This window comes from Euprymna scolopes, chromosome 5 (genome assembly GCF_053919585.1).
Source record: "Euprymna scolopes isolate OS-2025 chromosome 5, ASM5391958v1, whole genome shotgun sequence".
In the NCBI taxonomy this organism is placed as follows: domain Eukaryota; kingdom Metazoa; phylum Mollusca; class Cephalopoda; order Sepiida; family Sepiolidae; genus Euprymna; species Euprymna scolopes.
Genome location: NC_136486.1, coordinates 148,331,221 through 148,358,073, shown reverse-complemented (window position 1 = coordinate 148,358,073; position 26,853 = coordinate 148,331,221). Strand labels below are relative to the sequence as shown.

Genomic DNA, 26,853 nt, shown 5'->3' with positions numbered 1-26,853 from the left:
GATAAATGATCGAAGTGAGCTGCCATTTTTCTTGGCATGATTATGAATCTAAGATTCGGATGCCAAAGAACAAATAAAAACAAATATTAAATGCTTGAAGTTGAGGAATTCTCAGAGGACCAATTTATTGAAGTTGAGACATTTCCTGAAGTAAGAGGCGAACGTATAAAAAAAAATAATGAAACAAATATTAATATTTACAACTGTTCTAACAATTTCGGTACAACTAAAATAATGCAAATGAAATTATACGAATTTTTTAGATAAGGAATGATAATTTGTATCATTCTTATTTTTTATGCTACCTTTTTTCTTTTTTACTTTGAGGTCACCACTTAAGGCCCAAAGGCCACTCGAGAATAAGAGTTAATGAATGTTATGTGGTACTGAAGTAATCCTTAATGATGTAAATAGGGTGGAATTTAAGAGGACGACCTAACAGAAACTTGTTTACATTAGATTTGAAGGCTACCATGTTGTATTCAGCTGGGAAGCATGCCAGCGGAACAGTGTTCCAAAGGCGGGCAGTTCTGGAAAAGAAGCTCTGTTCATGAAATCTGCGTCTACATTTAGGAACAGATAGAGAGTGGGGAAAATCATATATAGTTGTTTTAGCTAGTCGAGTGTTTTTGTGAAAGTTTGGCAAGGGGAGACCATAGATTGGAGTTCAGACAAGCACTTATCATGAAACTAGCAATAGAGCAAAGACAGACTGGCGACGTTTCTTCTATGGGAAAGAGGTTGCAGGGAAGAAAAAAGGACATCACCTACTAGGTTTCAAAGACTGTTTTGAACTCTATGTAGGCAGAATAGGGTGTGCTGAACAGCTCTTGCCCAAATGTACAACAGTTCTCCATTGCCCAGATGTATAACAGTACTCCATTGAACAGTACACCTGGCTTTTATATAGATAGAGAATCACATCAGGAGTGAGATACTTACTGGAGTGGTAGAGTGATCCAACCATCTTTCCAGCGATCTTGACAACCGATTTGATGTATGTGTTCCATTTCAGATCAGGAGAGTATGTCAGTCCCAGAAGCTTATCAAGACATGGAGCTTAAGACTAGATCCATTCGTTTCAGTTGGGGTGTGGGGATCAAAGCGATTATGATGAAAGGAGAGTAACTTGGTTTTCAATGCATTAAAATTAACCAGACACCTTTTTCCCCATTACACCACATTCTCAAAATCAGAAGAGAGAGAATCAAAAAGATCTTTGTCATTGTTGGCCTTTGAAGTGTCGCCATAGATTGTCGTTTCATCTACATAAATTTCTATTAATGATCTAAGAATGTGATTTGGAAGATCATGAATGAAGATCGTGAACAGGGTTGGACCCAAGATGGAACCTTGAGGGATATCAGCGTTAATACAGTGAGTTTTTGCTCATCAATGACTGTTCTTATAAGAGAAAGGATTTTATAACTGAGAGAACATTCCCAGCTATTCCATAGCTGGCGATCTTGTGAAGTAGGCCTTTATGCCACAGTCTATTAAAAGCTTTTTATATGTCAAGAGCTATTGCTCTAGAGACAAAGCTTTTATCAAGTGATTTGCTAATCCTGTGTGATATAACAGTACATCAGCTGTAGATCTCGCAGAACGTAAACCATATTGCATGTCACTGAACAAGGTGATTAACCACTTCTCTATTTATCACAGATTCCAGCAACTTGCTCATAATGCACAGGAGACTGATTGGTCTGTACTGAGAGGGAGATGGTCGATCACCGGAATTTTTAAATACAGAGTAGACTGATAAAGTTTTCCAAGATGTTGGGATGCATTTCTCTTTAAGACAATGTTTAAACAGTTTTGTAACTATGGGAGCTAGTTCTAGTTGAAGTTTTTTGAATGCTATGACTGGAATGCCGTCGAGGCTAGTTGCTTTACCAGAATCAAGGTTTTTGATAAGCTTCGCAACATTATTTACAGAAATTTGTATGTCGCTTAGTGTGTTTTGTCACAGGAGGGAATATGGGGGTGGGCGACCTTGATCGCAAAGGGTAGAATTTGCTGCAAAATTTTTGGAAAAGAGTTTTACTTTGTCAGATGCTTACGAGATTATCTCATGTTCATTGCTGATGGTGGGGATAGAGGACACGCTTCTGTTCAGAACCCTGCTAAAACTGTTATTTGCTAAAACTGGTGAGAGCCAAGCTGCTGCTCTGCTACTTTAAACTTGACGTATATCTGATATGAATGTTCAAAAGTCATCCCAGTTAGCCATAGAGTATCTATACACAGCACAATGCAGAGGTATATCCGAGGACTTATTACATTTTGTTTTTATCTTAACTGAGACAATTGAATAATTGGAAGATTCCAATGGAGACAGAATGGAGGATGAGCACATGTCAGGGCAGGTTGTAAGAAACAGGTCAAGGAGACTTGCATATTGTCAATCGGAATCGGGTATATTAGAAGGGGGTTGTGAGCAATTTGCGTAAGGTCATAGGCAATCGAGAAATCATGACATTACCTCTCCTCATCATCCGTCTTGTTTGAGTGGATTATCCATTCAACGTTGTGAACATTGAAGTCTGCAGACGTGAATGTTAGCCGAGGGATGGTTAGACAGAATATGGTCAATTTTTTCAGAGATTCTTTCAATTGTAGAAACTCAGCTGTTATGGGGTTAGGATTAGACAGCAAATTTGAATGCAGTGCTGTGAGAAAGTGCTACTCTGAAACACATGTAGGGCAAATTTGGATCATCTCTGGGTATGTCCCTACCATATGGAAAGCCATCTTTACTGTAGGTACATATTCCATGCCCATGACGATTTTGGGGCTCAGATTTTTATGTCAGATTTGAATATCCGATAATCGCAAACTCATCTAGAGAAACGATAGGTCCTATGCCAGTTTTGCACAGGAATAATAAGTCTGGTTTAGTCTCCTGTAATTGGATTTCAACCTCTGGAAGATTGAAGCATAGACCCCTGATTTTAGAGAGGGAGACCTGGTAGTGGGGGTCTACGTTGGGAGTTAGAGTTCTGGGTTTAATCTTGTTTGGATGTTTGTGATTTTTCACTTTTGAGGGTTGAGAGATATGGAGAAGGTCGGCAGTTTTTTAAGCAACTCAGAGAAAAAAACGTCTTGGTCTTTTTCATGTGCGTCTTGTCAAACTCAGGAATCTTTGTCATTTTGAACTTAACCCTTTATTTAATCCACGGGGTAGATTGTGTTCATTCTGTCAGCCATGACTGGATTGAACTATTATTCCATTTTTGATTTTATTCTTAATTAGTATCACCTGTAGTTAGGATTGAACCTGCCATCTCTAGAAAACTGTCACTTGAAATTTAATTTTACTTAATACTTTGTATCATGAAAACAGTGTGCCTTTTGTCTATATTAATTAAATTGTGTACAAACTGTATGAATTTGAGGAGTTTTAAACCTAATCTTTCTTTAGATGCCAAGTATCACTAATGCATGTATATATACAGGGGGAGTCATGGAAAACGGGTGTTTTTAAAACGCTCTTTGCTCTCCTTGAGTAAGGAATAGGGAGTGAGGAAGATAGTCTTGTTGAAATATTCACAGAGTTTTGTTTTCCTTAAAAACATCTGTTTCTCGTGACTCACCCTATATTATAATTAAGTCGTCTTCCAGTATGTTTGTTTGTTTAATATGTACAAAAGGTACATTGATTCACAATTTAATTTTCGTACTGAAAATGTATACACTTCTATTCCAGCGTGATTTCTACATATCCTATTTATTCAAAAGAAATCTACATTCAATGAATAACTTCATTTGCATATTACATTAAAAAATATATTTTAATAATTAACTATTGTTTGTTGTAATTTTTTTTTTTTTTACTTAGGCGTCACCACTTATCAAGGCCGATAGGCCACTCAAGGATAAAGAGTGTAGAATAGTCAAAAGGACAATATAGTAATCGATAGTAATAGAGTAATAATTAATTATTGTTTTTTGTAATAGAATAATTTTAGTTATTTTATTTAAGAATATTATTTCAAGTTGATTTATTTATTATATTTTTTATTTAATTTATATTTAATTCAATATATTTTCAATTATTAATAGCTGACAACAGCTACGTTTAAAACCGCTAGTAAGCTTATTATTTAAGCTATGAGAGTTATATCCCTTTTGAGCTATGAGAGTTACGTAGTGTTTAATAGACCAAGACGGATGTGTTTTATGCTTCCCTAAATCTAACGTAACTTTTCGTAACAAGTTAGGATATTTGGTGTACCTTAAATAGTATGTGAGTATGTGACTAATCCCTCTGCCCGGAAATATCTTTCGATCGGGTAAGGCTGGGCACACACACACACACACACACACACACACACACACACACACACACACACACACACACACACACACACACACACACACAGAGAGAGAGAGAGAGAGAAACAGATAAGATTAGACTACCTTCCATTGACCAATATTTTATTCATTTAACTTCTTTTTTTTTTTTCAATTCAAAACTTTGATATATTTTTACAGGCCGTTTTACTCATAGCAAATCAAGGCGAAATCAATATATCAATTCCGGATCTTTCGATTTTTGGCCCCTCAGAAAACCATATATATATGTGCATATATATATATATATATATATATATATATATATATATATATATATATATAAAATGGCTGGAAGATTAACCAAGAAGAGAAGAATTGAAATATTTTCATTCTGCTTTAATGATGCTTGCGTCTTTATTTGTATTAGTATGTTGCCTTGTTTATTCACTATTTCATAAATTGGAGTCCCTTTTTGTCTTAAATTTTCATTTCGTATTTTCTCTCTCTCTCTCTCTCTCGCTCTCTCTCTCTCTCTCTATATATATATATATATATATATATATATATATATACTAGCAAGGAGACCCGACGTTGCCCAGGATTGAATGATGATCAACGAATATTTCACATTCCTATATTTTTAATGTCATTGAAATCTGTAAAATCGCCCGCAATGAAGCTTCACGTGCCTTCATGCAGTAACTTAGTCCAAAAGATATGTTATTCTACATTGCACTCTAGAGAACCTACTGTTTCTTTTATATAAACTTCTTTACAGTTAATGAAAAAAAACATTAGGAAATTTACGTGCGGAGTTTGAACCTAAAGACTACATCATGCAAAAAAAAAAAAAAAACATGCTATAAACTTACCCAGAGTAGAATTTTCACGGCATGTGGTTTTATCACTGTTGCTAAGCGACAACATGAAAAAATGGCTTTATCGATGATAGATAAATTAAAATAACAGTTTCGATTCCCGATTATCAGTGATTATCTGGGATATTCTGAGACGAAACTTAACTAAGATCACTCCCAGACTTATACACTAAAGTTCTGTAAATTTTAGAAGAAAATCTGTTCAGCCGTTTTTGGAGTCTATAAGGAACGAACTCACACAGACAAAGTTGCATTTATATAATTTTAGAGATAGAAATATATATATATTACATACTGTAAATTTGCATTCCAGTTACCACAAAAAGTAAATCCACAACCATGGTTTTAATTTTTTATATTTATTTCTTTTTTTTAATATATAGGCGAATTTATATATTTACTTTTTTCATACATAAATATGAATAAATATAAGAAATAAAAATCATAAATGTGGATTGAAATTCTTGTGGTAACTGAAATAAGGTGCTAATACATATTATTAATTGAGTGTATTATTCATAACTATTTGGACTATTTTATAAGGAATATATACATTAAAAAGTATATATTTTTATATTCACTCAAGATATATATAGATATGTATATATATGATTTTCATTTAGTATTGCTAAGATAGAAAATGCTTACTTTTCTGATACTCTCTCTTTAGAAAACCGCTTTCGTTTTCTCTTTACCTGTGAATTGTAGGCAAGAATACATTGTCATTGGAGGCTGAGCATGCGTAATAGTCGCACATTCATATGGTTACAAATGTCAGTCACAAATTGCACATGATTGCATTTGATACTTAACTCTGAAATTGTAATGATTCCTTTGCCACTTGGTGGAAGACATGATCAGAAACAACTTTTTCGGCTTCCTTCTTTCTACAGATACAAATCTATTGCATCGGCGCATGATCCAATCGCCAGCCAGTGCTCATCTCAGTGTTAGTCGTATGTCCTTGGGAAAATCGTTCACTTTGTGATCCATTTGGCAGATAAGATGTATTGAGGAAAAGGGAGTCTTGTCTGCTGACAGAAAGGATGAGGGCAAAAGAAAAATCAAATCTTAAGATGCGTCCGTTCAAACTGTTTGTGCTTAGCAGAAATGAAAATGTTATTTGAAACGTGCGACAGAATATCAATATTTAGATCCAGGCATGAGAAAATAACATTACGAACGGTATTTTTCTATAAGAGATTATAATGAAGCAAACAATAATAATTCCATTTGAAAGTTTAGAATTATGGCTATGTGGCATCATATATGACTATTTAAAACATAACTGTAACTGAATATAAATATTTAAATGTAGGTATTATGTTTCCGAATTTTTTAGGTGAGCATTAGTTATTCGTATTATTTGGATTCATCGGAGTACTGTTCTTATTTGGAGTGTCATTTTCAAAACCTTTCGCTCGATGTAACCTCCGACCTTCTTCCGATGTATCTTGTCTTACTTGAGAATGTTTCTGTGAAACTCGGGAATTATAAATAATAGATAATACATACAGTAATAAGTAAAAGGATTATATACAGTAGCATATATAGTAACATATAGTAATAATAATTAGTAATAAATAGTGATATTTTCAATTAGAAAAAAAGGCTTAAGGCTCCCAAAATTTATATTAGAACTGCCCACACACCGGTTGGAGTGGTTAGAGTACTTGGAAAAATCAATTGTAAAAGTGATATTCTTCTGAAGGTTGAAGGTTCAATTCTCACTGTGAGCGACCAAAAAAATACAATTGCGAATTACTTAGGACCTCTATCCAGCCATGGTTGATGGAAAAAGAGCATGCTAGCCTCATTCGAAATTCCATCCAAATTCCCGAGTTTAACAGAAACATTTCGGAGTTTGACAAGATACATCTGAAGAAGGTAGGAGGTTATATCGACTGCAACGTTGTGAAAATGACAATTAATCAATCCAAATAATACGATTAGATGTAGGTACTTAAAAAAAAATAGCGCCACTCACTTTTACTTGAACCAATTTCCTCCAAAGGAGGAAGTTTCATGGGAATAAGAAATTCACACGTGATCGCCAATCGCTTGTATTTCCCAATCATTAGGTTTTTGCAATTTTTGCACGCAGGTGTCGGCATCTTCCTACATACAGCACCTGGTATTTCCAATTAGTCATCCATCTAATACTAACCAGGTTCAATATTGCTTAACTTTGGTGATCTAATGAGAACTGGTGTGCCAATGTGATTGTGCTGTATAAATGCAGATATGTGAAACTACCATAAAGAACAGTATTTTTCACATGAGATTATAATGATTTAGAAAATTAAAAAATTCTATTTAGAAGTTAAAATTTTAGAATTATGACTATGTGGCATGATATGACGTCAGGGGAAGAGGAAGTACATGGCAGAAAATCTAGAGGCGAGTATACATTGGAGTGGTTCAGCTTCAAGTTTGTTTCCATCCTATGGTAGCTGAAAGAGAGAGGTGCAGCTGATCTTGATGTATTTGTGCAAATTACTCTGAAAAGTAAATCAAACCTCAGAGCAAATAATGGAGTTCTTTATGTTCTTTTTAATTGCTTCCATGAATTAGAAAAAAATATGCATGGATGGCGAAGTAATATAGGTTCAGAAATATTGATAGCATTGGGACATAGGGTGGAACAGGTGTTGGTGTGAAATCTAGAATTAGAAGTTTATGGAACTTTTGCTATTACTAAACATCAGAGCGTTAACACATCGACCAAGGGTAGAGTCTATCAGGCATGTATATGCAGTGTGATGATGTAAGGAAGTTAAACCTGGACTATGAGGGTTGAGGACATGTGTTGCATAGAGAGAAATTGTATTAGAATGATACAATGGCTGTGTAATGTAACTCTTTAAGACGGGCTCAAATCTAAGAACTCAAAGGAAAATCAATTTTGGACAGTATATATATCTGAGGAGAAGACTTTAATGGTATGTTCATAATGAAAAATTCCTGGGTTAGTAGATGTAGAAACAAATTCCTGGGTTAGTAGCTGTAGAAAAATTGAGATAGCTGAGTCAAGGTCAAAAATGAAGACAAAGAAAAACTTGGAAAACCTGGAAGAAAGGTGAACTTCAGAGTAAGAGGGATAAATACAAACTTGGTGAAAAATAGTCAATTTCTAAAAGTCGTCCAACACTTACAGCAAAATATCATGCCGATGCTGATTCTAGCCACAAAGAAATAAAAGGAAAAAAATATAAACATATCTACAACTAGTACTGTAACTACTACAGAGAGATGTCACTATTTACTGTGCCAACTGTATACAGCAGAACAAGGAGAGACTTTACTTTTTTCTAACGCTACAATCTGTATTAGTACTAAATAACATTACAATAATGCTTAATAATAAAACAAAATATCTCTGCGACTGCCACATCATCACTGCGACTATCTTTACAATTACTCATCACCAACTACTTCAGAGAAATGAACAGCTGTTTCTGTTGACAATAAAAACAATGGACAATTTTAGGAGAGCGAAAATGGTACCATGTTAAGCTTTAATAGATTGAAGAAATTACAATTTAAAACTGAAGTGTGAGAGATTCTAACAGAGATAGGTAAACTAGACACATCTGAAAATGTCCCTTCATTGTTTCTTCATTTTTGAAATGGCATTTTTCTTGGTCACTCATACTAAGGTTTAAAATAGAAATTTAATTTCTAATCGGCAGGCCAAATGGGTGCATCTTTATTACATATGTTCTTATTTAAAATATCTATCTCCAATTCAAAGAAGGTATGCTCCCTATACTAGAAAACTTATTATGTTAATCTGTATCCTGTCTACAAAGCCGCCATTCACCCATGCATGGAACATTGTTGTCACATTTGATCTGGTGCACCAGCCACTAGTCCCTCCTTCTTGGACAGGATGCAAACAAGTTTTTAACCTAATAGATATTGCACTGTCTACCATGCTCCAGCCCCTGTAGCATCACCATAGTGTTGCATTCTTGTGTTTGTTTTATCAGTACTTTTATAGAATGTGTTCCAACTAACTTACTGTACATGTACCCCTCAATGTAAAGACGCTTGACAAACCTGATTAGCAGAAAAATCACACCTCTTCACTGTAAATGCTTTCAGATGCTGGAAAAAATTTTTTCACTCCAATAGTTTCTGTTCTCATATGGAATGTCTTTGGAATTTCCTCTTTGCACCCTGTTTTTCTGACTGCACTAACATGCAGAATATTTAATGTAATGTGAACACATGTTCTGTTGTACAACTCCCCACTTAGCATGCTCCCTATAAATTTGGTCATAATCACAGTAGCCCTTTACGTCTCAGTAGCAATAAACTTTGTTTGGGGTGCATAAAAGTAAAAGTCTAAAAGATATTTGTGTATTTTTTTTCATGATTTTCCATTTCGTTTCATCCTTTCAATCGAAAACATGTCTTCAATCTTTACAAATATAGCATTACTGACATACATTTTTATATCATATTATCTCTCGTGGTTGCACACTGGTTCTAATGAACCAACCCCCAGCTGTAGGCAAATAGCTCCACTACTTTGTGGATGTTTTGGGAAAGGCAAAGACTAAAGGAGTAAACCCTGATAAAAATCCGGTTTGGATTCCTGATAGATGGTGGAACACTGCAACACTTTTGCAGCAACTCCTACAGCCATGCTGACACCGACTGTATTGGCCTGCCTTTCTGTCGAACTCTAATGCTGAAAGGGGAACCCTGGTAACAGAGCAAACCTAGGTCTCCTTTTCATTCACCTAGGCCTGCACCTGGAGAGGTCACTCCAGCTTGCAACTAGAAACAACAGAGAATTAACAGTTACCAGTTATTAACCTAAACTCAATCAGCAGAAGAGAAGAGAGAAAGACGATGGGGAAAAAAAGAGTCTGCAGGTGACAGAGGATACAGCCGTCCCACCATTCCTATGACTGACTCCACCTGCAGCAAGTGTCACCAAAACCGTAAATTTAGAATTGGACTATATAGCCACAGCAGATGCAGTGCAACAACTAGGTATACAACGCCATTGTCTAACGAGAAGGAAAGTTACCATTATCATCTATCTCTTTATTAATCTGTCATACTTAAGTTTAAAAAGTATTTTTATAAATAAATGCATTTCATAACATTAGGAAGCTATTCCATATGGCTATATTAAAATTAATATTTCGTCTTTTTGATAGCAAAGTGTAGTAGTTATTCTGATACTACAATTATTTCTGTCCTCGGTTTATGAAGAATAAATCCTTCTAAACTGAAACAATTTTAATTATGTCCTAATTTTGGTAGCGATATTTTTCCCACATTAAAAGCCGACGTTGTGCCTTACTCTGCCCTCGTGGAGAGGCAAGTGAATATAAGTAAATATAAGTTCATAAGAATCAGCAAGTCATGACTTTTTTATTTGTTCAATTTGTGTTTACATGAGTTTCTTTGATTCTTTTTTAGAATTGGATATTCACAGAAAGATTGTCAGCATCTTCACGGAACGTAGTTTTACAAGGGAGTAATCACTTATCAAGGCCTGAAGTCCACTTGAGGATAAGGAGTTAATGAGTGTAAGGTGGTCAGTGATGCAACAGTGTAGTGATTGGTAGTGTTTGAAATTGAGTAGAATTTGATTATTTAACGAGATAGTTCAAAAAGAACTTGTTTACATTGGACTTGTTGTAGTTATCTGGAAAGCAGACTTGTGGTACTGAGTTCCGCAGGCAGCAGTTCTAAGAAAGAACCTGTTCATGGAATTTATATTTAAATTTAGGCATAGATCAAGAGTGGCGGAAATTGTTGATAGTGGTTGTAACAAGACGAGTGTTTGTTAAGAACCAATGCCCGAGATTACAGTTCTCGTATCCACCGAACCACTCAGTTAGTTTCATGGATAAGCACTTAGGAATTAAGATACATATTTCAATATCAGTGTAATTTATTTTTTTCGTAGATTGTTCAACTAATCTAAAAGCTATTTCATATACTGTAGAAATTCCATTCTCGATATTCCATTCCCCTATACTCCAAAATGGAACAGACAATTTTCTGAATTACAAATGGATAGCAAATCTTATCTAACATGTACTTTTTTACTGAGATACTTTAATAAAAAAGGAACGAGAATGTATATTCTTAAGATGTGATCATTAAATCAATACATGCAGTGATGAAAATGCTATCATCAAACTTGCATACATACAAAGCCTCTCTGCAGATATATGGTCGCATCTGTAAAAGCTAGAAAAATAATCATGATTAGAAAGCAACGGAAAAGGAAGATATGGTAAACAAAACGAGAACAAGATGCGTCCATTCAATCTATGCAGTTGGTGGACAAAAATGCCATTTTAAATGTAAAGACTGGTGCTACCAGATCAGACTGTCTGCAGATACTGCTTTCCTGATCTGAAATGCATTAAACATTGATGTTATTGTTCTGTTTTCCTTTCCCTTTGTAAAACTCAATCATGTTCTACAAAGTCACAAACAAAAACAACAAAACTAACAAAACAAACCAACCAAGCCAAACTCCATAAACAAATATTTGAAGATATAAAGAACTTGAAGCATAAAACTTTTTTTCCAAAAATACTGGATTCGGCATTAAATAACCCCAAAAGGGTTGATATCTCGTAAAACAAAACAACCAAAGCAAATTTATTTCTATAGATGCTCGACTGAACTCCAATCTCTTCTTGTGAAACACTCATTGCAAGAACTCCTCTTCTATCACAACAGAAAAAGACTATCCTTTCTTCTTCCATGTACCTAGCATTAAGAGGAATTTTCATATTCAGAGCTTTTATAAAAGGGTTTCCCGTTTGTAGAACACATAACCACAGAATTTATTACCTGAGAACTGCAATATAGTCGTCTTCAAATCTATTTTCAACAAGTATTTATCATGAATTGTCTTCTAAATAAGCGAATTATGTTCGTTGTATTAATCAATTTTTGGCTGACAATCTTTTTCATTAACGCTTGTCCTCGAGTTGCTCTTTACTTTAATAAGGTGTGACCAAAAAATATAAAAAATCGAATTGATTAACCACTGAATAGATCGATCTTTAATAATACTCTTTCAAACTTAAGTGATAGAACGACTGATGTTTGAACGCATTTAAAATGTGTTCTTTTAACCCATGTATGTAGTGATTTTACTGGATGGGGTTACCGCTCATCAAAACTCAAAGACCATTCGAGGATAAGGGTCAATTAGTGTTGGACAAACGGTGAGGCAACACCGTGATGACCGATAATTGTGGAACTTGGGTAGGATTTAATTATTTCAGAGGACATCTAAAGAAGAACTGGTTTATATTAGACTTGAAAACCACCATGTTATAGTAAGCTGGGAAGCAGACCCATGGTATTATATTCTAGAGACTGACAGTATTAGGAAAGAAACTTTGCTCTGGGAAATGTTAGTTTGGTTTTATGCACCGATAGAGAGTAATGAAATTATTGGCAGTTGTACTAACGAGGCAAGTATTTGTTGCAAATGTTTTGCAGGGGAGGGGCACCTGTCATGAAAATAAATATAGAATAAAGATAGACTCACAACGTTTCTTCTGTGAGAAATAGGAAGTAAAGGAAGCAAAAAGTATAAGAAGCAAAAAGGTCCCTGTCCACCAGATTTCGAAGACTGTTTTGTACCCTGCCAAGACAGGAAAGGGTACTCTTAGGAGTACTCCGTCTTAGAATGTATTTGGCTCTTGTATAGGTAGAGAATTACGTTGGGAGTGAGATACTTTCTAGAGCGGTAGAATGGTCCAAACATTTTTTTTTTTTTTTTACAAAGACGTGACAGACAAACAGATAAAGCCGTTTATAAATATGTATGTATGTATCCGAAAAATAGTTGAAATAATCTAGAATCCATTCTATCAATTTCAGCTTTCTGCTTTTATTCCCCTTTACCTCCCCCCACCCCCGCCAAATTCAACAACCAAAATATGTCCACAACTATAATTTTCTGAATTACAAATAAAAGTAAACTCAATCTAACATGTACTTTCTATCAAAGAATCTACATGGCATTTCTTCACACACACAAAAAAAAAAAGAAAGAAAAACATTTGCAGCAGCATGTGAACGGCAAAGAAAAAGGCATTGGTTTATAATTATAGGTTTACTTTCAAATGTCTAATTAAAGAATCAATTATGGCAAACGACATCCCTCTCTTTTCTGCATTCTTTCTCAATGAAGTATAGAGTTTTGTGTGTCATCTTCAGCTTATTGTCACTTTTGATGGCAACGGGGCAGGGATGGAACTGTCTTAGGTTTATCTGTACCGCGATTGACATTGGCTATTGTAAAAATATTTCATTGATTCTGAGGTTGGTGAAAGAAAAGACAGAAGAGAGAATAATATAAACATCTACAAGAAAATAGTTAAAGGAGAAAAAGAAAAAAGACACTGTACAAGCTATAACTTACACTATTTTCTTTAGTTCCAACGACATAAATTAAACATGATTTATACCTTGGCTTTCTGCTGCTGGAACACATTATCGCAGGACTTTCCCCTGTAGATTCCACCATAACCGTATTCAATGTCAATAAATACTTGTCATAAACCGCCCTTATAAATAATCAAATTTAATCCATTTCCTTTTTAAATACTGCCAAAATATTAATCTTTCAACTGACAATTATTCCATTTCATTAACGCTCACCCTCGAGTGGCTTTTGGCCTTGATACGTTGTAACGAATTACTGAAAAAAAGTTTTTAAATGGTGCAATTATATCAAAACACACAAGAGAATTATGGAAGTTCACAATAAATCAACAAGAAAGCTATTTTACATACTTGCGTATCAGACAAAAGTAGGAACCCACACCAAAAAATTAGGGAAAAATTATCGAGTAGAATTTTACATAAAAATATAGATCAGTCTAATATCTTCACGATTCTCCGTTGATAAGAGTGCAAATACCTTTGAAGAGTTATGTAAACCAGGAGAACTGTTTTTCACTTCAAACAAGGCATATTGCCACTTGGACATAAGGGACTACTTTTGGGGATTTTGCATTACAGGGGTCTGGGGGGAGTTGACCAACGAGATGTCTATTCATATTCCATTTAAACATTCCATGTTATTAGAGTAGAAGTCTTTCCGACAACCAGGAACATCAACAGTGAAGGGATGGGATTTTGCCGCTTGTTGGGTTAATCGATGGAGCACACTTGCTACACGTTTGTCAGGCGTTCCATTAAAATACTTGTAAAATAGGAACCTGTATGCAATCTTGTGGTGATGGAACAGAGGTTGGAGATTGGCTGATAGTGTAGAACCTATTGGATTTCAGATTTTTTTCTTTTTTACTCTAAGAATGAGAAACTATCGATAGATGCACCAGCCCAGATGTGGCAACATTACTCGACCCATGGATACACTTTGGTATGAATAATTTTCTAATAAAGTAGAGGAGTCCACCTTCTTTACAACAGCATTGGCGATGTCCTCAATGTGCTTGCTCTAATTCATATTGCCTGTGAATATTAAGCCGAAGAGTTTGAAAGATGAGCTCTCAGGTAGGGTGTTATTTGTCCTGGCAATTTGCTTTGTAAAAATGATTACGAACATACTCGACTAAGATCTGATGTTTACGTATCCAAAGAAGAATAGATAATCATATGGTTAAGATTTTCTATTCAAAGAATTGCATTTTATTGATAACCCTAACCCTTCCCCCATTTCACTAATCCTTTGTCAAATCTAATAAATACAGCAAAACCGTTCCAATCTTTCTAAAATCTATTGTCCTTTCTTTCTCTGACAAGTGTTTCAATTAAACACTAAAACAAAAAGCACAAGCGAAGAAGATATCAGAAAAAAAAGCACTTTCACTGCCATTTCTTCTTCGAAAATGGATTTTCTGGAATAATCTTTCATCTTGCAGGAACCGTTTTTTTTTTGTTTTATTGTTGATATTTTTTTGGTTTATCTTTTATAAAACTGCGTCCTTGTATCTTTGTAAGAGGCTTTGTTCAATCGTTTGTCAATCACAGTTTGATTTGATATAGAAATTTTATGATTAAACATCCACTGATACAATGGAAGCATCTTTGGTAAAGTGTCTAAGTATTTCTATAAGAGTCTCTGTCTGTAGCTCGGTGATTCTATCATATTTAAGTTTGGAAAAAAAAAAATTCTATCCATCTGTTATGCTATGTTTGAAATAACATTTTTCTCGTCTATTACGCTTAAGTATGAAATAAAATTTTCGCTAGTCTGTCATGCTTAAGTTTGAAATAACATTTTTTGTCTGTCACGCTGAAGTTGTAAATAACATTTTTATTTGTTGGTAATGTTTAAGTTTGAAATAACAGTTACTTTGGTCTGTACTGCTTAAGACTGAAATAACATTTTTGGTTTGTCATGTTTACAATTGAAATAAAATTTTCCTTAGTCTGTCACGTATTAATTTGAAATAACATTTTCGTCAGTCTCTCATACTAAAATTTTAAATTGTATTTTCGTTGGGTTGTCACATTGTGCTTTTTGTATCATTAAATGTACAGATTGAATGGACGTATTTTCAGAATATCTGTCCATTATTCATTTTTTAATTATTTTGCTGCCTTTGTTTTTCATTCTTAGATTTTCCTGTTTATCACTTATTTTTAAGCGTTAATTCTTAATTTATTCAAAATATATTTTCCTAATAGTTTAAGGAAAAACGGAAAATCCAAAATTAATTTCTTCTCCCGGTGTTTTTAGACATAGAAGAAATGTTGACTTTCAAAGACTGATAACATTAATTGACAGGATTAATAATAATTATAATTTCATCAAAATCCATTCTCATTAACTGCATAAACTCTTTTACACCTCTATCATACCTGGTCCTGGATATGACCTTAAACTATATCCGTTGGTGAGGCCCAAGCTTGCTCCCAGGTCCACTCTGACCCAAAGTGGTAGTACCTGTTAGGGTGCCAACTATGGGTTAAATAGAAACCGACTTGAAAACAACAAATATATTCTATTAAAGAAATTTTCTTCAAAATCTTTGGATTCGGCATTAGATAACCTGAGAAGGGTTGATATTTGGATTCGGCATTAGATAACCTGAGAAGGGTTGATATGCCGTAAAACAAAAACAACCAATCTATCATACCTCATTCCACAAACTGTCGTAGCACTCGCCTTATCAGTACTCCTTACTTACATTTGATCTACACTCTCTGTTACATAGTGTGGATGCGCGCATGTAAATGTGTGCGAAGTGACGTCACCAGTAAAGAAAAAAAGACTATAAAAAAAAAAAAAACGATCACGCGAGAGACGGGGAGCACGAAACGAAATAAGGTTCGAGATCATGTGGATGATATCACGGCTGTAACAATGAAAAAGTGTTTTTGTTACTAAGAATAAGCGAGTTGGAATTATTTTCTATCTTTTTTTTTTATCTTGGTCTCCTTGGACTAAAACTGCACACACAGTGTGTGTTGCTTCCCAGACAACCTTAGATTTCTAGTATGCACCTTATTTCTCTACATACCTACTCACCACCAAAACATACCCATCAACTAATCCTCTATAATCAAACTCCTGATGTTCGGTCTACCGTTAACTCTACTCCTTCCAATTCTAACCCTATCCATTATCTTTACCTACTTCGTCTGTGAACTTTCCTTTCTCTTATCAATACTTCTGCCTTTACATATTTATTTTATTTTTACTAGGGATGGGGCATTCTGCCGGATGTGTACATTCACCCACTATCCCAAGCATTCGAACTAAAGGATATTTTTAGAATTCTAACTATTCCTTGAAGTGAAATTGTTTGTATTTCTCTAGCACTTGGTACACTGAGTATATTCGTGAGGTAGTTTTTGAAATTGTTCTTCGGGAGTTCAGTTGCTCCAATAACTGTAAGAATGATGGAGATCTTTAAAATTTCAGTTTCTTTTCATATCGTATGGTGCACGACATATTTCCAACAGTTCTTTCTGGTATATGTTTCCAGGTTTTGCTGCTACATTCGATGTTCAAGTTTTGCTTGATTCTGTTCAATGAAATACTTTTCTGGACACCGTTTTTTAAATGAAATGAAATATCGAAACGAAATCAACATATTTCTACATTATTTTTGTTGTTGTTGTTCTATGTAGTTTATTCTTGTTTTATTATCCTTATTCTTGTTGGTATCATATTAATTGTTCGGAGTAGAAAAGTAGTATATCATCCCTCATCTCAATTACCTTTTTTTCTGTTGGACAAAGCATGACAATGTGTAGTCACATACACATATTGCATTGTAAAAACTGTAAAAATAAAGCTTACATTTATTATATAAAAGGCTATATGTCTGTCTGTCTGTCTGTCCGTCAAACTCTATCTCTTTTTTTTTTTTACAAAGTAGTCACCACATTATCAAGGCCCGATTGCCATTCATGGATAAGGGTTAATAAGTGTACAGTAGTCAATGGGACAATGATGTAGTAATTGTTAGTAGTGGAAATTTGGCAAATTGGATTACTTAAGGGGAACGGCTCATCAAGAACTTGTTTACGTTGGATTTGGAGACAACCATATTATAATCAGGCATGCAGTGCTAAGAAAAAAGTTTTTTCATGGGATCTACGTTTAAGTTTAGGCACAGATAAAGAGTGGGGAAAATTATTGATAGTGATTTCTGCTAGACGAGTGTTTTTCGTAAAAGTTTGGTGAGAGGCGACCACAGATTGGAGCTCAGACGAGCACTTGCCATTAAAATAATGATAAAGCATAGACAGGCTCGCAACATCTCTTCTGTGAGAAAGAGGTTGCAGAGAAGAGAAAAGGGCACCCCCCTAGGCTACGAAGTCTATTTTGAACTCTGTCAAGGCAGGATAATATCTTTCTAGCAGTTCCTGCCCAGATGTAGCAACAGTTCTCCACCCCTGGACGTACCTGGCTCTTATATAAGTAGAGAATTGCATCAGCAGTGATCGATCTACCAGATCGATAGAAGGACCCCACCATTTTTCCAGCGACCTTGGCAACAGATTTGATGTATGTGTTCCATCTCAGATCAGGAGTAAAGGTCAAGCCCAGGAGCTTGTCACAACATGGAGCATCCCCAAGACGAAAGCCATTCATTTCAATTGATGCCAGATGGAGATCAGAGCGTTGATGATGTAAAGACAGAAGCTTAGTTTTAGATGCATTAAAAGTAACCAGCCACTTCTTTCCCCATTGTGCCACATGCCCAAGATCAGAGGAGATAGAATCAGAGAGAACTTGGTCGTTTACGGTCTTTGATGTACTGCTATAGATAGTAGTGTCATCAGCATAAATGTCTACGAATGATCTAAGGATATGATTTGGAAGACCATTGATGTAGATCAGGAAAAGAGTTGGGCCCAGGATGGACGCTTGAGGGACTCAAGCATTGATACTGTGAGCTTCTGATTTCTGCACATCAACCACTACTCTTATGAACCTATCAGAGAGAAATGATTTAATAATTGAGAAGACATTTCTTGCTATACCGTAACTGAAGATTTTGTGAAGTAGACCTTTATGCTATACTTTATCAAAGGCCTTTGATATGTCAAGAGCAACTGCCCTAGAGAGGAAGCCTTCGTTAAGAGATTCGCTAATCCTATGAGATATAACCGTAAGCACATCTGCTATAGATCTAGCAGAACAGAATCCATATTGTATGTCACTAGGAAGTTTATTTTAGCTGAGGTGGTTGACTACTTCTCTGTTTAATATAGATTCCAGCAACTTACTCATGATGCACAGGAGACTTATATGCCTGTACTGAGAAAGAGATGGCCGATCACCTGAATTCTTAAATACTGTGCATACTGACGAGGTTTTATAGGGTGTTGAGAAGCAATTAAACAGCTTTGTAAGTATGGGAGCTAGTTCTGGTCGAAGCTTGTTTAGCACTATAATAGGAATGCCGTCAGGACCAGTTGCTTTACTGGAATCAAGGTTTTTGATTAGTTTGGCAACGTCAAGTACAGATATTTGTATGTCGCATAGTGTTTTCTGATACAGGAGGAAATATTGAGGGTTGGCGGCCTTGGTCGCATAGAGTAGAATTAACTGCAACGAATTTGGACAGAATTTCGAGCAGAACCTTTTATTTACTTCAAGGTGGTAGCATGCTCTTGTTCTGTCAGCCATGACTGGATAGAGGTCCTAAGTAGTTTGCAATTGTAGTTCGATCCTCAGTGTGAGTGACCGAAAAATACAATTGCAAATTACTAAGGACCTCTATCTAGTCATGGCTGATGGAGCAAGAGCATACTACTCCTATGAAGTAAATAAAGGGTTCTGCTCGAAATTCTGTCCTGATTCACAAGTTCGACAAGATATACCTGAAGAACGTCGGAGGTTACATCGACCGAAACGTTCTGAAAATCACACTGAAGATGAGAACAGTAGTCTGATGAATCCAAATAATATGAATAATCAATCCTCATCTCAAAAATTCAGAAACGTCAAATATAATTATAATGGATTTATCGTACAAAAGACTCATGTAACCGAAATTACAAAGTAACCAAGATTATGGAGATCACATTTTTCCTGAGATTGCAAAAATTTGGATAACGATAATCGAGATATTTTCTGACCCGTACGCAAGCAAACAGAGCTGAACAAATAAAATTCCCTAATGTCAGCAAACTACAATGACATGTCAAGCTGTCCGAGATTGTGTTCCCTGTGAACCCTCACATCGAGAAAACATAGCTGTGAGGCTTATAACATAAAAGACAACGCCAACTCTTCTACATTGTTCTATCTTCAATACCTCACATAATTCGGACTTTTTTGTTTGTCTTAAATTACTTTTAAGGTCCTTTTTGGGTGTTTTTGACATGTTCACCTTTTGTCAGAAGAGCAAAACACAAGCTTTGCTGATTCTGTGTTTCATTCTGATTTTGTATTTTGATTTTCTTAGATTTCTTCAGTGCTCATTTTAAAGGTCTTCATATAAATCGATTGTGTATATATAAAGAAAGAGATGAATGTGTGTATGTTTGCATATATACATGTGTATGTCCGTCTGCATTTATATACATATATGTATATGTGTATATATTTGTATAAGTGCAAGTATATAACAGTATATATGCATATATATAAATGTGTGTGTATATATATATATATATATATATATTCATATGACTATATAGATGCGATATGTAGGAATATACATATATATGTACATAAGTACACAGACACAGACATGCATATATATATATATATATATATATATATATATATATATATATATATATATAAAGTAGATAGTTATATATTTTCTATAATCTGATAACATTACTCTTGTCTCAAAAGCAACGAAAACAAATTAGTATCATGGGTAAATTAAGCCTTCATTCAGAACATGAGACTGACCCATTTGACCTTCACTTTAGACATTCTCTTTGCTTGTGAATTCTCTCATGGGGATTTTATCTATTTTACTATAAACTTTTCATTTCTATTTTCCCTTCAGGCACACCTGCAACAATTTGTGCAAACACCACACATACACACATCCAACAGTGCTCAGCTATTTAAAATCGTTTAAAATTTCTTGAAAGATTAAAAATTAAAAAGAAGGTATAATATTCATTTATAATGGTGTTACAAAACGTCAATTCAGTGAACATTATACTGTCAGTTTCAAGTCAGTGAGGGTTCAAATCTGACTGAAGAAAAAAAAAATTGTATGGAATATAACCTAACGTCCAAATAATGAATATGGAATCTCCCATTTTTATTCAAACTTCAATTTTTCAATCATAATTGAGGATACTCAATGAGATTTTAACCCTCACATACTTGAAACCAATGATATAATTTTGATTTGACTTGATCTTCTGTAACACATCTAAGGCAATGCTGATCAGGAATATAACCAACTCTAGAGAGTTTGGATTTGGATTTTTTGAGTTTTAGCAAAACATACATACTTACATGCACACAGACATTTGCCCTTTCCTCCCTCTCTCTCTCTCTCTCTCTCATATATATATATATATATATATATATTACAAAGGAGTCATAACATATCAAGGCCTGAAGGCCCCTCAAGGATAAAGGTTAATGAATGTAAGGTGATAGTGTAGTAATGGTGGTAATTTAGCATAATTTGATTATTTAAAGGGGACGGCTCAACAAGAACTTATTTACATTGGAATTGAAGGCCACCATATTGTAGTCAGCCGGGAAGCAGATCAGCGGAACAAAATTCCATAGGCGGGCAGTTCTTGGAAAGAAGCTTTGTTCATGGAATCTGCGTTTAGATGTAGGCAAAGATAAAGAGTGGGAGAAATTGTTTATTGTGGTTGTAGCCAGTCGAGTGCTTTTTTGTGAACGTTTGCCACTATCTATACTCCTATAATTTTTTTTTTTGTGTGTATTGATATTCATATTAAAACCCTTTTTTTCTATTTATTTAAAAAGAAAATACAATTTTCTTATATGTATGGGTTGTATAATCTTTTATATATATATATATATATATATATATATATATATATATATATATATATATATATAGGCATCCACATACAGTACTGTTTCGCTGTTTCACAGCTCATCAGTGCGGCTAGACAAGCAACTACCTTAAGCCAGGATCGAAACCCAATCACCCAAATGATAGTCGGAGCTTCTAACCGTTGTGCTATACGGCTGCTGCTATGCGGGCAGTGAATTAACAATGTTTTGCCATTGTCCAAATACCTAAGCTCAATTTGAATTGCATTCACTAGCAAAAGATCTAGCTAATTTGCATATTCTTTTAAACATTCATTTTAATTAATTCCTTATTATTTTTTTCGGTATTCTTATGAGATGGTCATGTTTAGTTTATTATTATGTGTAATTATATTAATGCAGATATTCTACATGATTTATACTTGCGTAATATTTGTGTAAAAAGTTTCTAGTAAACACAAAACTCTTTCCATATATATTTATGTATATGTATATATTTATGTATATGTATATATTTTTGTTTAAAAAATTTTGCCTACCAAACTTCGCCTAGAGCTTTTGGTCTACAGACATGAAACTTCATATATAAGGTATTTGAACCCATGGGAAACTTTATATTTGGGTTTTAGCCCGGGAAAACCGGTACAAAATGTGAAAATATTAAAATGTGAAATTTTCTAGATGATGGTCGCTCAACAGCATTACGAATATGCATGCATAACGTAGCAGCTATTAGTTCATGTTTTTATTTTTGCCTTGCAGCAAGCATGTCTCACTAGCTCATTCATTAACAGCAGAGGAAAAAATAAATCGTAAGCTTAACGTTTTGGTTACGATTATACGTCATTTTTTTTTTTTTTTAACTTTTTCAATCATTACTATATATTGGGTCCAATATAATATAATAATAAATATGAAATCGGCATTAATCAAAATATCATATTAAGTATATTTTACGATCGGTCAATGCCAGGCGCCCTACTAGAATATATATATATATAGAGAGAGAGAGAGAAAGAGAGGTTTATGAGAATGTAATTGCTTGCATATGTTTTTTATTCTTTATATATACCAATATTTTTTAATCAGAAGCTCGATGTTAAAGTATAAGAACAGAGCATATGTAATTAGATAACAATTTTGCTAGATTCCAAAGTCTAAGATTAGATTCATCTTACCAATCGTTATTTTTTTGTTTTTTTAAACAAAACTTTGCCACATTTACAGGTCATAGGGAAACAACCGATATTTGTAAGGTAATAATGGGTATTTCTTCTGCAGGCTAAAAAAAAACAAAACAAAAAAAAAACGGAAAGTTCTCAAAGATTGAAAATTCATAGCGATGTAACATTTAAATTTATAAAAAGAACAACTCTCCTTGAATTCATCTCTAATTGATGGAAATTTTTTGTAACCGCTATATACTATGAACCACCATCTTGTTTTATGAAGAAAAGCAAAAATTCAAATTGATATAAAATATCAGTTCATTTCTACGTATGTGCTGTTGTTATTTCATAAGCATAGAGTTTCTGATTAGAAAGATGCATATACTTAAAAGTAGAAAATACATGCAACATCCTACATTTTCACAAACCTATATATATATATATATATATATATATATATATAAAGTGTCCGTGTCTGTCTGCATGCAGAACGTTCTCTACCAAACTACTCTGTCCATTTTTAGTCTACAGAGTTGAAACTTAATATACAGGGGGGATTCAGATCTGTGGAACAAATTTAATTTGGTTGTTAGCTGGTAAAATAAGCTGCTCAGGGGTCAAAATTGAAGAAAAAAATCTTAACTTGGTAGACGTAAGTTGACTAAACGTGTATCTTCTATGCATGTGAAAATATACATTTATACGCTTACCAACGTTATTGTGGAAGTTTTGATGGTAAGAAATAACATTGGATATGTTTTAGTTTCGATTCTAGCTGATGCCACCCTAATCGTACTGTTTTTTATAACCTTTGAAATAACTGCTATATATTGGAGAATTGGTTCTATAATAATATTAGGTTGGTGCAAAAAAATGTCGTTTTTGGCGTATATATATTTGATAAAAAACATTATTTTTGCACCAACCTAATAAATAGAATATCTGTTAAAATCAAAATATCATATTTAACTGCATTTTACAGCCAAGCAACGTCAGGCAATGTTGAGTGGTCCTTTAGTGTATGTGTGAGTATATATATATATATATATATATATATATATATATATATATATATATATATATATATATATATATATATAAAGTAATTTATAAAATATATATGGCGATTAAGCTACACTGAATATTCTGCGTTTCATCCACTATAGGATTCTTCAGGCTTATGAGCGAATTTTGTGGTTGCTTCTTGTTTTTATATATGTTGAGGATTTCTAGTTAGCCAATCAGCTTTCTAGTATCCACCGCGCCCCCTCCTATCAGCCAATGGGCATGCATTTTATCGAACAAAGGATCTGTTTTAGAACTAGGTTAGTGGTTTAAGGTAGATCTTTTCCTTCCTTTTTTTTATATATATAAATATACCTATGTGTACACACATACATACACATATATATACATATATATATATATATATATACATATATGTGTGATCGTTTATGTATATTCATGTTTATTTAATTTATTTATTTGTTTGTTTTCTATTGTTATTGTTAGTTTTAAAGCTATTTTGTATCTCTATCCTAGAGTAAGTTTTATTTTGTGAACACAGTTGTTTGCTATTTCTCGTCTACAGTTTAATAGATTTTGAGGTTCTTTAAAGGACAGGATAGCAAATTTTTCATGGAGGCATAATTTACATGGGTCGTCTAAATGTCTGCACGTGGTAGCTTGTCTCATTATTTTCCATTCGACTACCGGCGAATGTCCGCTTTCTTTGAGTTCCCAGTATTTATTCGCTAGTGTTGTTTTTATACGGTGTTTTTAAAAACAAGAAGCAACCACAAAATTCGCTCATAAGCCTGAAGAATCCTATAGTGGATGAAACGCAGAATATTCAGTGTAGCTTAATCGCCATATATATTTTATAAATTACTAACTATCTCTACCTACGTATTGAGCACTTTTGAAGTAAATACTTAAAGTTTAGGCATAAATCTACACTTTCGTATATTAAATTTATGTGAGCAAATGAAGTAGTTATATATATATATATATATATATATATATATATATGTGTGGGTATAAGAATATTTATAAATTTGTGACGAGTTTTTTGTTAAATTTATCTGTTTATTATATTTCTTTCTATTTTCTCTTTCCAGATATACCCCAGGGTGACATTCTTATAGAAGGGTTTGAGACAGCAATTCCTGAAACCGAAAACACTACACTCACCGTGGCTTGCCGCTGGGTGGGCAGCAATCCTGCACCTCGTGTGCAACTGTGGTGTGGTGGAGTCAACAGTTCTGGAGTACCTGCCTGTGCTCATTCGTTTTTCCTTAGTCGGCAGTGGCATGGTACCGACTGTATATGCACTGGCAAGTTTCAAGCTTGGAAAAAAACTGTTATGAAACGACTGACCATATATTGTAAGTATTTATAGGAATTTTGTGTATTTTTCAGTTTTTCACGTGATCAATTTAACGTTTTGTGGACAGCGTACACAAGAAATCTCGCCTTAAATTTTCAAACAATTTTTCATGATTTTAGTTGTTGTTGTTGTTGTTTTTGTTATTATTTTGAAAAAGAAAAAAGTATTTGTTGTCTACGAGACATATGTATGGAATTAAAATGGAAAAATTTTTTTAAAAACCTTCATTTGGGAGTTTTGGACGAATTAAAGTTCAAAGATCCCTAGCAGATGGGCGAAACAATGGAAACGGCATTCGGTTGATGCCGGTTAACCTTGACTTTCGTACATGCTGAAGGAGTATTTTAAACAAACATAAAACATATAGTAGCTCGGTTTTTGTCTACTAAAATTTATTCTTTAATGTAGGTTGCGTTTTTTTTGTGTGTGTTTTTTTTGTACAAAACCTTTTCATAAAACTATTTAGACAAATCTTTTTCATAAAACTATTTAGACAAAACTTTTTCATAAAACTATTTAGACAAAACTTTTTCATAAAACTATTTAGACAAAACTTTTTCATAGATAAACATTTTAATGTATTATTTTTAGTAGGCATTTTAATTTCATAAAACTATTTAGACAAAACTTTTTCATAAAACTATTTAGACAAAACTTTTTCATAGATAAACATTTTAATGTATTATTTTTAGTAGGCATTTTAATTTCATAAAACTATTTAGACAAAACTTTTTCATAAAACTATTTAGACAAAACTTTTTCATAAAACTATTCAGACAAAACTTTTTCATAAAACTATTTAGACAAATCTTTTTCATAAAACTATTTAGACAAAACTTTTTCATAAAACTATTTAGACAAAACTTTTTCATCGATAAACATTTTAATTTTTGGATGAGAAAAATAGCCAAGTTGTTTTCACAAGATCGATTCTTAACATAGGGAAAAAAATTTTAACAAGGGGGCATAAATATTTTTTTAACGTACAGTACAATTGGAGGGGGGCAGGATTTCCGACGTTAAAATTGTGGATTTAAGAATCTTATCTTTCCAGTCCTTAGTCAGTGAAGAAGAAATCCAATTTGTATGTATAATAAAATTGCATCTTAAATACATAGTTTTATTAATGACCGAAAACTGTTCCTCTTGTTTCCGTCATTGGTTGGGGTTCTTAACCCCTAACTGATCCGGATTTTTATTCCTTGTTCATTCCAAGGCATATTGCCACATGTATGTAAGGAGCTACTATTTTACACCATGTCTACAGATGAACTATGTCGGAAGTTGAGAAGCGAGATATCTTCTATTTGAATTGCATTTAAATTTTAACATGTTGGTACAGTCAGTGAAGCAGAAAACAGGCAGGGAATTCCAAAGTCTATCTACTCGAGGAGAGAAACTATTAAAGTAGGAAACTTTCCGGCATTCAGAACTCTCTAGAGTGAAAGTATTAGGATTTTTCTTCTTGTCGAAGGTATTTACGTCGAGGGGGCACAAACGCTACAAATTCATCAAAGCACATTCTATTAAAGTATTTGTAAAACGCACAGAGATGCAAAACTGCAGAGATGAGACAGGGGTTGGAGCTTAGCAGATAAGGCGGGATATATTAGGTTTGAGACTATTTTTGAACCTTGTCTAAAAGAGAAACTAGTGTTAGATGCATCAGCC

At 34.0% G+C, this 26,853-nt stretch overlaps 1 protein-coding gene across 10 annotated transcripts in view; it reads left to right on the top strand.

Annotated features, from left to right (window-relative positions):
- LOC145277016 (synaptogenesis protein syg-2-like) overlaps positions 1-26,853 on the top strand; it is an 824,542-nt gene that overhangs the window by 458,852 nt on the left and 338,837 nt on the right. For all 10 annotated transcript variants that reach the window (XR_013868085.1, XR_013868082.1, XR_013868084.1 and 7 more), the window contains exon 6: positions 24,914-25,180. Coding sequence is in view for 6 of the 10 variants with exons in the window: in XM_080128618.1 (XP_079984744.1) it covers positions 24,914-25,180 (267 nt within the window). In the remaining 4 variants the exon portion in view is untranslated. The remainder of the gene's footprint in view (positions 1-24,913; positions 25,181-26,853) is intronic.